General features: G+C 38.4%; 1 protein-coding gene across 3 annotated transcripts in view; it reads left to right on the top strand.

Moving 5' to 3' along the window:
• VPS41 (VPS41 subunit of HOPS complex) overlaps window positions 1-16631 on the top strand; it is a 105891-nt gene that overhangs the window by 8010 nt on the left and 81250 nt on the right. For all 3 annotated transcript variants that reach the window (XM_086467876.1, XM_086467875.1, XM_086467877.1), the window contains exons 3-4: window positions 11489-11596; window positions 14584-14661. In XM_086467876.1, the coding sequence (XP_086324002.1) occupies window positions 11489-11596; window positions 14584-14661 (186 nt within the window). The remainder of the gene's footprint in view (window positions 1-11488; window positions 11597-14583; window positions 14662-16631) is intronic.

Raw genomic sequence — 16631 nt, 5'->3', positions numbered from 1 at the left:
CTAAGGTTTTGAAAACTGATCAGAGCAGGAACACAGCTAAGAAACATGTAAGCCTTAAAAAGACGCAACCAAAAAGCTTTGATATTTTCTTTTCCTTTTCAGTGCATTCCAGATCTTAGTCTTGTAGATTGGGTCTCGATTAGGTCAAAGCAATTAAATCATTTCAAGTAAATAAAGCATCTGGTAAAAAAAGCGCCTTGTCATACTTTGTTTCCATCAAAATGTTCTCTTAACATGGAGTGTGGAGCAGTGGGCTGGAAGAGGTGAGCTCTTCTGTGGCCGGTAGCTTTTGAAGGGGTGTCACCATTGATGCAACAAAAAATGGATGGTTGAAAAGTAGATTTGGCTACTGTACCTCAGTCCAACTTGCCTTTTTACATCTCCTGGGTGACCTTTGGCAAAGTATATTTCATCATGCCTCTTCTCCTTGCTATTGAAGAGCTCTGCGCTAGGTTGCCATTTTTCTTTTCCAGTTGTTTTCAAGATAGAAAATGGGAGAAAAATGCTCAAAAACCCATATTCTGTTTCACATACCTGAGCAATCTGAAGAGAGATTGCTTCCCCCTGCATGGCTCTAAGTGAAATTGGCCTTTTAAATGGGGAGAATGGAAGGAGAAGACATATAAATTCCAAATAGAAAGTTCTCCTCCTTATTGATGAGAAAATGTATCATGCAAATAATTTATCAATTTGAGTCAGTAGGATGAGCATAGTAAATTATTTATTGAAGTTTAAATGGAATCTTTTCATACATTAATTTGAAAAACAAGTTTGCAGTGACTAGTAACTAACATTATAATATACATCGTTAGAGGATTGACTTGCAGGAGAAATGGATTATTGCGATATTCTTTTAATATCTTCTGGGTTTGAGTGAAAATTAAATACCTCATTTAATGAGCTATTAATATTAACCAGAAGTGCCTGTTCTATCTGTGTGTTGTGGAATACAGAAAAAGTAAAAATGCTGCTGTGAGCGCTACATAAATTAAATGCAATTGCAAAGCTCGCGTGCTAACAGAGTATGCAGAAGCGACTTTTCCAAAATTCTAAATGTGTTCCATCTGGGTGGAATAACAGTCTGGGCTGGAAAAAGGAAAGTAGCGGGGACATTCAGCAATATACCATCTAGCTCTTCTGCTGCGGTGGGTGGGTGAACTTTAAAAACTGCTGTTCCCAAAACTGCACTGTAGGGTTTTCATATGCAGTACATCACAGGGTGGCAACCAGGCTGCTTGAGTAGTGTTCGTGGGGGAAACAAATGTTTGCCCAAGTTCCTTACTCAGCAAAAGGAAAATACAAGTAGAAGTGCATAGTTTCATTGAGATTTGAACTGTGTTTGGATTTTTCGGTGTTGGAATTGGATTTGGAGATGGAAGATAAAACAGCCTGTCCTGTGCTGCCTCTGTGTGGTCCGCTCGATGTGGATGGGCTGATCCTGTGCTTTTGAACACTGGAGTGGATTTGGAAGTTTTCAGGTGTTCTTTGCCATGCACAAAACAAATTGATGGGAGTTGGAATGAAACCAAATTGTACTATATGGACTTCTTATTACTATTTTTTTTTCAACATCCCATTTATGATGATTGCTTATGTGCAGTATGTCATCTGTGTGTTACTTCTGCTTCACAACTTGGCGGTGCCCGACTCCTTCAGACCTGTAGGAGCAAATCTTCAATTGGTGTTCCGCAGATACAGTGTGACATTCTGTATACCACAACAGTTTTGCGAAGAAATAAAATGCTCTCTGCTTTGCCTTTCATCTGTGTGTCATTTCATACTGTGAATGCAGCCCATTTTGATACATATTCACAGGCAGCCATATCATCTTAATTCCTTGCTCCTGGTATATGTCTGCTTTTTCCCAAAGGGGTCAAGGTATTAGATAAATCCCTGCGGAAAATGCATGGGGAGAAAGGAAAACTGCTGTGTGAAATTTTACCATCCTAATCCATATTTACCAATTTTACAGCCAGGTACTGGGAAAGTATTGGTGCTTTGCCTTATGAAGAATCATAAAGGAACTGGGTGGGAGGTTATTCACTTCAGTTACTTCACTGAGCTAACTTTACTGTATTTTCATCATAAAATTAGGGGAAAATATTTTTAGCAGCGTAAGTCACAAATGTGTTTTCATAGTTTAGAAATTGCAGTCTTCATGCCTTTAGTTGCAGAATAGAAACTAATTCTTGTACAGGTTGGAAACTTGAATAGATTTTTGGTATTTATTCCAAATGATTGTGATCTTTATTCCAAACTACATTAATTCTCACAAAACTTGTGTTTATATAGGGTTCAAAATACAGCAGCCTGTGCTCTTTCACGCTGTCCTGCAAGCGTTCTACAAAACTACAAAAGTAAATAATCAGGTCTTTTACTAAAATAGTGATATGTCCTCCATGCTTACTTCAGTAGTTTGCATGTTTGTTGAAGTTACTACCCAAGTTGTCACTTGAGCTCAATAATTTTATAATAGGGCTTTCTTTTTATAGGAAATTGTTTGGGAGATTTTTTTTCTCACCCCCCCCCCCCCCAATTTTGACTTTTGACTAAGCAGGCTAATAAGACCGTTCATGTTTCTAGCTTTTATTCACTACTGCTCTACCTACTTTTGAACCAGTAACTTCAAGATGAAATGCACTTTGCTATTCTCATTCTTAAACCAACTAACTTGTTTTGTCTGCTTTGTTAAAATTTTCTTGTAGGAACGAACTTTTTAATACGAAAGTAATGGAGGAAAAGAGGTTTATGTTCTTTCAGTAAGTTTTAGTCTCCAGAGGGTCTGGTAAAGTGCTCAGTATCTAAAATCAGCACAGTAAATAAAACAACTTAAAATACAGTTGTGTTCCAATTTGTGCACTGTCGAGCAAACTGGGCTTTTGAAGGTTAAAGGCCTTAGTCTGAGTTTTTCTTGGCATCCCTTTAGTGTTAGAGATTTGATTGCATTGAGAAAAATTGAGTCAGGATCCTAATCCTGAAAATAGCATGGGTAGTCCCTTCATTCTTGAGACAGGAACACAAGTCTGGAAACAATATCCTAGGGATGGAGAAACAGTAATGATGAAGCTGCACTTTGTAATAGTTAGGCATTCTTCTGCTATAATTCTCCTTGTTTGCTTTGCGTCACTTGTTTCTTCAGCACGAGTGGATGTATCTGCCAGAACAGCAGAGGACAGAGTGCTTGCTTCTTGTTTGTTTTTGAATTTGTGTTTTCTTTTAAAAGAAGGCAGGGTAAGACCTAGAAATGGGCAGCAGGGAAGGTGTGACGTTTGCATAATTTTAGAACATGGGAATCTTTTTAAGCAAATATGGCCAGTACATGAAGTTGAGGTGTTACATTTTTAAGGACTGAATAGGCTTCTGAACTGCACTTAATGTGTTACTTGATAATACAAAGTAACAACCCACTAATGTTTTGGAACAACGAAAACATACATTTTGGCAAATCTGTGTTGTGAATTTCCAGCTGTTTTTACTAGAAATACTGGTTCTTTAAATTACGTTTCAAAACCAGTGTTTAGGTTCCAATTGTGACAAGAAACGTGAGTTAGGCTCAGGGTTTTTCTGACTCCCATGTCAGAAGGGCAGGCAATAGGTTGTCCTGTGGGCAGTTTCCTTCAAAATTAGCAGCGTCAGAGGCAAACACTGAAGTCAGATGTTACAATGGAAGAAATTTGAGCAAATAAGTACATCTTTTACAGAAATAGTGATATGTCCTCTTTGCTGTAATCTGCATCTTTTGACAAATTTGACTTATAAAACTTTCCAAAGGCAAGCTTCTCTCCTCCCACCATTTCTGACCAGAACTGGTCATCATCTTCAAAGGATGTGAGCTTTCCAAATGGTGCTGGGGAAGAGTAAGACGCTGCTGGCATGCACGCTTGATGCAGTTAATAGCAGGTCAGGTTACTCAAAGTTGCTCTAAGAAACAAAAAGCATGTTTGCTTTTGAGGTAGAGGGAGGTGGATAAATGTCCAAAAATATTCTTGGATCCCTTCTTGTGTCAAATAGGTGATGCACCAATTCTGATTTAATATATGAGGTTCAAAGGTTTTACCTCTCATCTTTAAAGTACAAGTCATAATCTGATGCCTGCAATCGTAAGGCAAGTGTATGATTTATGAAGACTGTTTTGTGACTGTTAAATGTGAATATAACAAGGAAGAGGGGGAGAATGCTGGTTTACCCTTCACAGGTATAACCAAGCTGTTATCATGATTAAAATGAACATGATAAGCCGTTTAGTAGACAAAGAGTAGGAGTTTTTCATTTTCGTGTTCTCAAAAAAACAAACCCAAAAACCTACTCAGTGTTATTACCAAATAATACAGGGACTTTAAAATGTGATCTGGGATGGAAGTTGAAGGGATCTCCAAACTGTGTTGCGACATGATGGTGTTACTTCCTTACATTCATCAACAGACATTAACAATTTGTTACAGCTTGCCTTTTAATATTTTCTAAAACTGCTTTAGGAATATTAATCCTCCTGCAGGTGTTGCTCCCGTGTGATGTTTTCACTTGTAGCAGATTTGTTGCTTAATGTTTTAATTCACTAGCCATATTCCCACGTATTGCCAAATGGGCAGTGCGTTCGCTTGCGTATGTGAACCCTGAATTAGTAAAATAAAATTGCTTTTTCCTTCCATGTGTTTGAAGAACATCTATGCTGTTAAGGCACAGAAAGAGGACGCGGAAATACAGGACAGCAATTGTCTACATTTCCGAATCCTCTTGCTCGGTGGTCATTCTTGATCTCTGCGCTGCTGAGTGTCTCTGAGTTGGCATGGGTGGGCCGCTGGGATGGAAGCTGCACTCTGCTTGTCCTTAGATCCAGATTTAGTGTGTTTGAGCTGTTCATGCTGGGTTCTGGTGTCTCCTGTACAGCTGTTTCATGCCAGGCTGTAAGCAGCTGTTACAAACTCGGGATAGGAAAGCTGCTCTGCTGTGAGTTTTGCCTGGCTGGAAGTAAGCTTCCAGCTGAGGACGTAGTGGCTTTGAAGAGTAAGAAAATAGGGGTCCTGCAGGCACACTGGAAGGTGTTGAAATTGAGATGGGAGTCCAGGCTGGGAGGGTTTGGTGAAGTGTTTGAGAGGAGTTTGGGTATCAGCAAATGTCCATCTGGGGGTTGCCCCGGGACAAAGCAGAGCAGGAAGGGGGAGGCTAGGGGAGGGCTAGGTTCTGTTTCATTTCGCTCATGAGGGTTCAGGACTCTGCAGTCTTAAAAGTGGAGTTTAAGTGTTACACTGTGAGCCAGCACCCTTAACCTGTTGGTTTTGGATAGTTGGGTTACAGGTGGCATTGGCTGGTGCTTTGAAGGCAGGCCACCCCCTTCAACCTGTCTGGGGTAGCATTGTGGTGAGCAGAGTCACTTGTTTAGTTTTCTGTTGGCGTCCCAAAATCCAGAGTAGCCCAGCCAGCAGACCCAGCTCTGCAGAGCTGCAGTAAAGAATTGCTGTGCCTACATCTTACCTTGTCCTCCAGACCAGGCTGAAGAAACTGCTCCTTGTCCTAGCTGAGCAAAGGTGTCTAAACTGAAGCATTATTTCCAGGGTGGAGAAACTATACAGTTTGTCAGACCTAATTACTGCCTTTGGGAACAAAAAAAATATGGGCAGTCTCAGTGTTTTAACATACAGCTATTAGAAATTAGTGTAGGTGTGAAATACGGTAAAGCAGGAAGTGTGAAATTATGCAGATGGATATTCCTGGGGTGGTACTAGGAGTATGGACACTTGTGTCTGGTCATCTGGGTTACCAGATTATTTGGGCCACATTTAGCCTAAATACAATCTGGGTAGAGAGAACTAGAGATGACAGATTAACGAAATAGTGAACCTGCTTGTCTGAGGGACTCAGGTGAGTATTTTCTCTGAAGAATTTGGGGTGTGGGGTTTGGCAAACCTGAAGTGAGCTTCATTTATAAATCGGTGCTTCATATCTCTTGACCCTGAATGAAGGGAGGTAGTCAGGTCCTAACAAGATCTGGAATCTGAACTGGAGAGGATAAAGACTGAAAATAATCATAATTTCTTTACCAGGCCAAAGAAGGCATTATGACCCATGTGGTACAATTCCCAGGTGTGGCAATGAGTGAAGGTTAGATAAAGAATTTTAGCTATATTCTTTGTTGGGTAGCACATGCTGCTTCATGGAAGTCTTGCCACAGTTATCCTGAAGTTTGTAAGGTGCTTGATGGGACCCCTTGTCCAACTGAGGTTTGCACAGCCTGCCTGGTGCAGTCCTGCCCTCCCAGCCAATGCTGGTGATAGGTTTGCAGATGGCCTGGGTGGTGGTGTAAATCCACACTGATCATGTGCTTTCTGTAGCAGTGTGGTTTGAATTCACCCGTTCTGCTTCTCAGCAGGGTACCAGCCACTCAGATAAGTCCTTGTTGCTCCCATGTCAGTTAGGGGATTTGTAGAGGACAGATCCAGCCCACTGTCCCACAGACCCTCAAAATCAAAGCTGAGACAACCAATCCGACCCCCTGATTAAGACATCATTTCCATAAAAAATTAACAGTTGGAGGTGGTTATGCTTTGGATCGAGTCAAGACCAAAAAGGTGATGCATGATCTTGGCAACTGACCTCTGCTGGGTATTTTGCTGCACTTTATGCATCTGTATGTACAGAAGAGAAGGAAGTCATTCTCCCTGGAGACTGCATTCTGGGGCTTGAGGTCTTTTTATGTTGGTGGGGTTTTTTTATATTTGTTGTTGAATTTCTGTAATAAGAGAAGCTGCCCTCAGCAGAGCACTAAAGATGTGTTTATTCATTTTTGCATAACTGAGGATGTTCTGTGAACCTTTAATTCTAAAATAAATGGGGTTGGTTTCTTTCATTCTACTGGAGATTTTCATATAGTTTCTAAACTAATAATTCTGGAGCTGTAACTAGTTAGTTTAATTTTTTTCTTCTGTGTGATACTGATGACTGTTTAAATAAATAAAAATGCTGATTTCTTAGTAAGTTATACATGGGTTTCCAAAGATCTGGCCTGTATTAAATGTTAAGAAAAGGTACTCTTGGACATTGCTGAGTAGCCTGTTCCCACTTTTTAGCAATAATGTTGGCTTTGTGCTTTGGCAGCAGAGTGGTGTCTTGGGGTTTCGTTTTGTTTTGTTTTTTATGAGATTTTAGAATGTATCCTGAACATTAATTATTCAGATATGCAGAGGCAGAGCGCTTTTAATGGCCTTTAAGCTAGGAGGAAACAAGCTAATTTAATGCTTTTCCTATAATCTCTGAAATCGACATGAACTTGAAAGAAAGCATGGGAAAAATGAAAAGGAGCTGTAGGTTTTTGTTTGTTTTGTTTTTGTTTGGGTTTTTTTTTTAAGACATGATGTTTTAGGAAGGCCTATGACACTGGGGCCTTGTTGCAGTAGAGTGTGAGTGTAGCTCCTTTGAAATTCCTTGAGTGATGGACCTGAGATATCTTTGTATTTGAGTTTAAATGCTTTGCAGGGTCAAAACTTGCGGGTGTAAACAAGACTGGAATGGCCACCTACAGTAATTGGAATTCTGGCTGGGACTGGACAGATGTGCGGCAAAGAGGAAGGGCACTTGCCTTATAGTGTATGCACCGTTTATTTCCATAAAGGCTTTGAAAAACTTTGAGGGCAAATCGTGCGGGAAGGATGACACTTTGCTGTCAGTGCCCGTAACATAATTAGAGTATCCGCAATCAGTAGAGCATGTAGTTCATGTGACAGACTGTCCTGTGGGCAGATCCTCTGCTGCAGGAGCAAATGTGGGCTAATGGAATAACTCCAGGAGCTGCCCACAGGTTCCTCCTTGAAATTTTCTTCGCGAGGACCAATTTCAGATTATTTTTTTCCACTCATGATTCCACCACAGTTGTTCCTGTAGGCCTTTTGAGAGCTTATTGCACGTTTGCAACTCTCCTCAGTTTTGTAAATCTGCTCCAGAAGAGTTGGTAGTGAGTTTCAGACCTATCAGGTGTTAGGTGTGGGAAGAAGAATTTGGTTTTAATTCAGGAGTTCAGCAGTGACAAATGGAGGAGCTCTTTGTGGGAAGGGATTTGTATTGGTCTTAGTGGTTAATTGGAGTATTTCATTCAATTGGAAATGTGCTATCAATGGGAAATGTTTAAGCATACCTGTTCTGTACAGGTCCTTTTCAGCATATTTTAGCAATTTGACTGCTAGCTTCAGCAGTAAAAGGCAAGTAGAAAACTAAATGGAATATGAATTTCAAATTAGCATTCCTGTAGTTGAAAAATGGTCGTTACTTATTTTACAAAACCACAAAGGCAGATTCCCCCTGTCAGTTCTGTGGCTCTCCTTCCCTTTCAGAATTTAAGGCTGCCACACATGGAGCGCTTTACACATTTTGTGCAGTATGTTTCCTTTACAAGAATTTCAAAATTCAGTGTTGGGCTTGTTTTGTTTTGTTTTTTTTTTTTTAGGCAGAAAATACAGATGTGATGATAAGCAGTGGTACAAGGAGCAGTGCTGTAAAATTTATTTTGAAATGTTTAGAATCATCTAGGATGGTTTAAAGGACTTCACTTTAATTAAAAGTGCCATACACTTAGTAAAAATCCATATTAGTTGAACAATTGATTTCTATTTTTTTCCCTCTTAAAAAAGGAAAGCTGTGACTTTTCTTGTATGGGGTAAATGTCACTCTGTTTATATCTTAGCTTTGCTGCAAGTCGGGGCTTGTACTATTCCTCTAGGTTGTCATAGAAACGCAGCTAACTGTCATCTCAACTCAGGCTGCTGATGGTTTTATTTGTAGGTTTTCAGGATTATTAAAATTTAACAAAAAATATTGATTTGTTTTTTATTAACACTGGCTTCCATTTACTTTAGAAGTTCAGACTGCATAAGAGATTTTCCTAATAAAAAAATACCTTTAAAATTATTAAACTCTGATACTCTAAATAAGAGATCATCAAATGCATTTAATATATCAGGTAGAGTCTGAAGCAGTAGAGAAATCTTACATTTTTGCAAATCACCTTTTTCATTTCATTTTGTTTACAGTGAAGTGCCCCTACCCCATTTCAATTCACCTTTTAGCTTGACTTTTCCTTAACATAAAAGATACCTGTCAAGAAAGCGTGAAATGGGTACATCATCATGCCTAATATTTGAAGTTTTCATTTTATTTACTTTTTTTGAAGCCGGGCAGAATGCTTCGGTACACTGACTTTTGAAAGTATATATTTTTTTGTATAGGCATGTGCAGAAAAATTACTTAGTTTTCACTCATAAATAAGACAGGCAAAACTTATTTACAGTAACTTTATCTAATGGTCCATGGATGAATGCTTTTATGCAAACTACTCAAGAGACTAGAATTAACTTTTCACGTTGGTTGCTCATTGGATGTCTAGACTCCAGCAACATGTGGGATCTTATAAAAACTAGATGACTGGAGTTCAATTTTTACTTTTATGAATTTATTCAATGATTACTCATGCATTTCAAGTGTAATCTTTGTAAGCCATGTATAAAATGCAGTAATGTATTAATTGCTGTGAAATGGACGCATACTTCCTTATGCCCTCCTTCCATCACGTGGACACTTTTTTCTTTGACTTTACCTTCTCCCTCTACCCTGTAGTCATTCATTTATTAGGGATCTGTAGGCACAAGGAATTTGGCTGATTTATACACAGCCCTGTAATTTGACATTGTCATTCTGTCTAGTAACAACTTTGTTCAGTGTTAGATTTACTGAATAAAATTGTTTCTTGGTGGACATTTTGACACCTCGCTTCAGACTGCTACGTCATGGACTGCTGACATCCCTATATTAATCTCATTTGTATTCTGTCGTAAAACCCTCAAATAACATTTTAAAAGGACCTGTCTTTGCAGCATATTTATATAAGCATGGGGCTAAATACTGAGTGTTTCCATAGGTCTGTATGGCTTTCATGTGTTTTGTATGAGGGTATGTACATATTGCCGTGTGTGATGGTAATGTATGGTAAATGGCTGTAATATTTAACTTGGAAAAGCCTAGCTTCAGTACTCCAAAGGCAATTTAAACAAAGTATGTTTTATTAACAAGTTAACATGTCTCTTCTCCAAATTTATTTTTCACATCATTAGCTACGAGAAAATGTTGCAAAATGTAGTTCTTCTGCCATAGGCTGACACTGTGCATTCTTATTTTCCGTGCTGGCGGTTGGAAAGCAGTGGTTGGTGGGAAGTAAAGGCACTCCTTTACTAGAGCACTGCATTGGTACATTCTGGTTGCTTAGGAATGAAAGACATGTTTTATGTGGGAAACACGCTCAATGTTGATGTGTTCATTAGAACTAATAGTGAGTGTAGGAGACTGTTATTGCAGGTATACTGTTTCCCAGTTAGGACCAAGGGATATATATGGGTTTGTGTATGTCTGTGCATGTATAGTATTAACTGAGGCTTACTGTACCTTATGAAGTCTCTCTCTGGCGTTGTGCTTCACTAGATCATTTGTTACAGATAGAAGCCTATGACCACAGAGGTGTTTTGCACCTCGGATTTTCTTTTCCTAAGAGATAAATATTTTGGTGTGTTCTTTGATCAATGATTTTGCTGCTTGTGTTTTTTTAGCTTGGTCTCCTTTCTTTTCACTCTGTGCCACTTGATGCATCATCTCTCTTTGCATCTAAGTAGTGATAGGGTGGTAAAGCCTAACATGCTTGAAAAGAAAAAGAGGAAAGCTTTGGTATTTGGTATTTACCAGAAAAAGTTCCTAATATGTAGATGATATAGGTGATCCATAGGAATAGGCTGTGTCCGGATCCTTTTCCCAGACAGTTCTGCAACAACATACTGCAACAACATACTTATACTCTTTTTTGGTTTGTTTTGTTTTTTTTTCTTTTTTTTTAAAAAAACAAACAAAAAACCAAAAACAAAAACATAAACCATTGGTGTGTTTATACAATTAACTTATTCCTAGCGGATTCTTTTTATTTTTGTTCACAGCATTTTGCCTCTATCCTTCCTACAGAGGTGCAGCATCTTGTAAAGGTCTTGAAGTTTCTTGTAACCTGCATGCTTCAGCTTAGAGTTATTGTGGCTACACTTTATTTTGTCATCTGTTTTTCCATATCCATCCCTTTTATATTTTTCTTCTAAATTGTGAATGACTAACTTCATGTAACAAAGTACACATGTACATTTTTTCCTGCTTTTTTGATAGTGACTAAGTGCCTCTTATAGCTGAATTGATATGTTGCTATACAGTCTTTGTTTGCACCCAGAACTTTGGAGTAAAAAGAGAAAACAATAACAAAAAAGCAAAACCCAAGCCCCCTCTAATGATAGAAATGTGAAAGTTTGGCTTTTGATTGTAATGGCTGTTGTTAAGAGATAGCAGTGATCCATCTTCGCCTGTTGCTGTGTGATAGGTTTCGGGTGTCTTTTAAGTTGTTTTTATATAAAATAAACTGAAAACTGTTCCTTTGGTTTTTTTCTCTTGCTCCCTTTTTCTTACGCTCTTAAAAATTTAGGAAGATGAGAGTGAAGAAGAACCTAAGCTGAAGTATGAACGGCTTTCTAATGGAGTGACTGAAATTCTCCAGAAGGATGCAGCCAGCTGCATGACAGTGCATGAAAAGGTATTACGTGACTTTGTGGCAGAGATACAACTTCTGCTTGGTTTTATATATTTATCTATGCTTATAAGGCATCAGTATATTTCTATGCCAAATCTAGAGGTGCACTGCAAGCCAAAACTAATATAAACAGAATTCATGGTAAACCTGTGTTGAACAATCCATACTTTCTCAGTGAGAAAATGAGGTGAGAATTAAAGCTGTGTGATTTGTTAGGTGGGATGTTTACGTAAGCTACTGGGAAAATGCTCACTTGGTTTTAATTATGGACAGTATTATGAACTAGAATTGGGATACAGTCCCAACTTTCCTTTATTTGAAAAGGGAGTTGGCATATACTGTGCTTATTTGTACAGCCTAAATCACTGAAGGCAGACTTGATCATGCCAGGGGCCAGCTTAGCATATATTCAGATGTGAAAGATGGCTAAGTTGCTGTTAATAAAGTGTAGAAGAAAATAATTACAATATTCCTTTTTTGTTTGTTAGGGGTTTTTTTGGGGGTGTCATACTAACACTTCCCTGTTCCCCTTCCCTCATTCATGGAAAACAGGGAAACAGTGTATGTTAAAAACAGGGAGAGGGCATGCACATGGTCTAATATTGATAAGTTTGAGACATACAAGAGAATGAGAGGGAGAAAGTGATGGACAATGCAAAGAATAGAAATTTTACAAAGAATCATTCCTTTGTTCTTACAAGGAAGAAACTTCATCTGTTTCTTCAGTGATTTAAACAATTGCTTTTTATTTTCTGGGTTTTCTTCACTTTTATAGATACTGAAGAACATTTTAAAATGTTGGGGAATGCTGAAGAGCGTCTGAAAGTATGAGTTAATGATTTGTCAAGTAACTATTAGTATGTAAAACATAATGGCTATTTTCTGAATGTATAATTTCTCACAGCCAGTAATGGCTCCTTAACAGTTATTGTTGAGGGATCTATCTCTATTATTTAGCTGTATTTTTAGATTGACTTGTGCTGTGTTTCTTTTACTCAAAGGACTGTTGCCATGGCTCAAGAGGCTCTTAAGATGAAGCTTGTATTTTAACTGTGTGAATGAAAACAATAAGTCTTTTTAAAATGCTTTTGACAACTTAGAGTTACACAGGTATTTGGAAAATTGGCAAGTATTTCCTCCCTGGTCTGTGGCCTCTTTGTGTTACCTTTTTTTCCTGAGCCTCAGGTAAATTTTGAAAGCCGAGAGTTGAACAGGTTTTTCTATAAGAATGTGCACAGATACAGCTTTAACTATAGTGTCACAAAGAGTGACAATACAGGAAAGCTGTTTAAGTATCCCAGCACTTTTAGTTTTCCAGCGAACTAGATACACTATTTATGAGAAGGATCAATATTGTTAGAAGCTAGATGCAGGAGTCTTTTAGGAATAGGTCTCTTACAACAGAGCGCTTAAAAATGAAGAAAATGAAGCTGGGTTATGGGTTTTGAGAGGGTGTTTTCTGTTTTGTTCTGGGGTTTTTTGGTTGGTTTTTTCCCTGCAAGGGCAGGAAAAGCCCTGCTGACGAGTCATCATTAGCAAAATTATATAGTACTATGTTAAATATGCCACTGATTAAAACAGTGTAACTTTGCTGGGAATCCTGAAAAATCTGACTTCTGTATTCAGGCTAATTTCCCCTCAGAATTATTTTATTTCTTCTCACTGCTAAAGCATCGTATTTTCACCAGGCTTGCTGTCTGCACTGGATGACTAATCGTCATGGCACCTGGTGCATTCAAGCAGGCCTGTGCAGTGGAATAGTCATACCTAGTTATGTCTGCACACCTGATGTTTTATTAACCAGTATTGATTTTTTTACCCGGGGGACTTTTTTCTTCCTGAAAAAAGGCAACCTTGCAGGAGTGAAAGGCATTGCAGGGGATGAATTTCTAATGAACCCCTTCTTTCCCTTTCTTGACTCCTTTTAATGTAGCTTCATATTTTAAGTGCCTGAACTGAAATTTCATTTTAAGCAATTCCATTTTGATAAATCCTTTTAAACCTTGACTTTCTGTAAGGTTATTTTTTAAAGATTGTGCTGCCTGACTGACACGCTTAGCAGTGCCTGTAAATTTGAGCATTTCATTATAGGTTGCAATGAAGCATGGTCACATGCAGTGAAATACAGAGAATTGAGGAGCCTAGACTATTTGAGTAATGCTGAAAGGAGGGGGGCAATAAAAGAAACCTCTGTAATAAATCAAGTAGTACTGAAGTTCTTCCTTTTCTGTTTAGGTGTAGTTCACATGGTTCAATTAACAGCAGATCTCCCAGAATAAATTTCCTTCTTGTTTGTGTCAAAATAAGTTTGTGATAGCATGCCTTTGTGTGGAGATTTCTTTATTTTGGTACTATTTTTTAGAATGAAACTCCTGAGATTTCCAAGGAAAAGTGTATTTGTCTTAAGAGTGTTCAATGTAGGAGCGTTACTACGTGAAGGAAAACAAACCTAGTAGTTATCTGTGTGCTTAAATGCGCTGTCAGAGACCTTCTGTAATTCAGCAGTGTTTTACCAATGTCTTACCAGTGGCCTTTTGCTGTGTGTGAATGCTTTGTTTTTCATGTTAACAATGAAGGAGAATTAAAAATAAAGCCCAAAGGAAACGATTATGATTGAAACAAAGCTGTGGAAAGGATATAGGAACTATTTCACATCTGTCTCGGTCCTTGCTTTCACGCTGAATTTTTAATTTGCTGCCACAGTCTATCAGGCAGTGTGTACGGACTGCAGACGCACCATTAGTTGTCAGTGGATGAGGGTCCTCATGACTCATTCTGACAGCTAACTTGCACTATCACAGTAATACGGGCTTGAAGCCCTGTTTTATTCTTTAGGTCCAGTTAAAATAGCCTTTGTCTATAGAAGGTGGTGGGTATTTTTTTCCCCAGTGCTGTTAATCATTAATCTGTTAAATCCCGGAGTTCATTTAGCATTGTAATTTTGGTTGCAGTGTCTTTGTGTTTGTGTAATCAGTCTCTTTCTTTTACAGTTTTTGGCACTGGGAACACATTATGGCAAAGTTTATTTACTTGATGTCCAGGGGAACATCACACAGAAGTTTGATGTTGTAAGTATGGCATTATTCAGAACACATCTACTGGGATGTAAAAACGCTGTGATGTATCAAGTAAGAAATAAGTTAACACTTTTGTTACACCTGAAATTTTACTAACGCATTTCATGAATTCCCTCCCCATAACATAAGAGGCACTGTATGCTCCTTGCAAAAAGAAGTTGCACTGGATGGTTTGGTGATGAGTACATCTCAGTTTACATATAATAAACTTCCTTTATGAAGACAGAAGAGGAAATACATATTTATAATTGGCTATTATTAATTATGTAATCCAGAGGCTTGTGACCTCCATAAGGCACGAGCCTGCTCATTAGGTGACTATTGTCAGTTGTTAGCGTGTGCACTATCATCTTATCTAGTTGCCACAAGTAATTGAAAATTGATTGATTGCCTTGCTGGTTCAGTTTATCTTCTGCAAATATATAACACTAATATTTTATGTGAATGTTTTGAGGCTTGGACTCTTAAGGGATTGTATTGATTGAAGGAGAAGCAGCAGAATTTTTCCTTATCGTGGTTCCTAATATTAGAGGATGAATGAAATGTGGAATTTAAAGCTATGTTCTAGAGTATTAAATGTTCCTTTTAATTGTGGATATTTGTTGATTTTTTTTTTTGTTTTGTTTTTTTAATATCTCATTTTCAAATTCCCTTTCTTCCACAAGAGGAGGGAGAGAATTAGCAAATTTTTTTTCTTCTGGCATTGACACAAAATCTAGTAGTCAAGCATTGGTTTTTCATGGCAGTGTCAGCACTTGTCAGAGTATCCATCACAAGATGTTGGCATGTTTGCAAAGAGAATGCATGTCCTAAACTTGACACAGCTAGCTGCATGGGAAGAGTGAAAGCTTTTGTTTATATTTTTGAAAAATCTAATTATGCAATTGTACAATGGTGGGGGTGGGGTAGGTGGGTGGGGAAGTCACAGCCAAAACCTAGACTCCTAGGCACAGCCTTTGGAGGAAATGTTATATATAGCATTGGTCAGATTGACAGTGACCTTACTGGGTGTTAATGAAAGTCAAGCTAATTATATTCTGCTATTTCTTTTAACTTTGGGTATTCATCAGCCCCACAGAGGAGATGCTGACTGCATTTCAAAAGAGGAAAAGTTTTTGGTGTTTCCCTTACAGTTCTGATTAGTTCAAATGTATGCTGCTTCCTAAAGATACAGTTTCTTTCTCTCCAAAGTCATCTATTTGAGGCAGCCTGGATTAAAGTGTTCTGAAAGGTGAAATTGTCCTCTTTCTGTAAAGACTTAGGGCACTACCTAGGTGTAGAGAAGGATCAAGGGGACCTGTTGTCTACTAGAGAGTATAAAACAAAATCCCTGCGTCCTCTTTATACCCACCCACCCAAATCTGCTATTCTTTTCTTTGCTTTTCCTTAATAAAAAGTCCTACCAGTGCCTGCTGGGAGGGTGGTTTCTTATGATGAAGTTAAGGTTGGGCTATATAAACCACTTGCTGCTCTGCAGTGCTTACTTTGTTATCCCTTTTCCAAACTTAGCCTGCTTCAGGATGAAGATTTTTGTGCTGTCTTCTTATAGAGGTGGCAGTGATTTCTTTTTAAACTATTGTTTGAGTACGAACTGCTTTTTGAGATGGAGAATAGGAAAAAAGAATTATTTCTTGGATTCTGTTCTTAATGTTTCTGTCTCTTCTTGTAACGTGCGTGTCTCCAGCGCAACAGTTAAATTATATCATGGATCAGGTGGAAATGGAGCTTCTATTTTTCTTTTTTTATAGTTTGAAGAAAAATTATTTTGATCTAGGACCACTTGTCTTTAAAAGAAAAGATTTCCAAGGAACTACTAAGTGTGGTAGAACAGAATGGGCTGCCTGTGTGAGAAACAAAACAGCTCTGTGACATCCTTGGCTGCTTAAACAGAGAAGTTTTCTGAATGAATGTTGTTGGCTGTTGAACCCGTAGGCAGTCTATTCTGAAGTGGATGCTGTGTG

This window comes from Leptosomus discolor, chromosome 7 (assembly GCF_034619465.1).
Source record: "Leptosomus discolor isolate bLepDis1 chromosome 7, bLepDis1.hap2, whole genome shotgun sequence".
Classification (NCBI taxonomy): Eukaryota; Metazoa; Chordata; class Aves; order Leptosomiformes; family Leptosomidae; genus Leptosomus; species Leptosomus discolor.
This window is presented reverse-complemented; position numbering and strand designations above follow the sequence as displayed.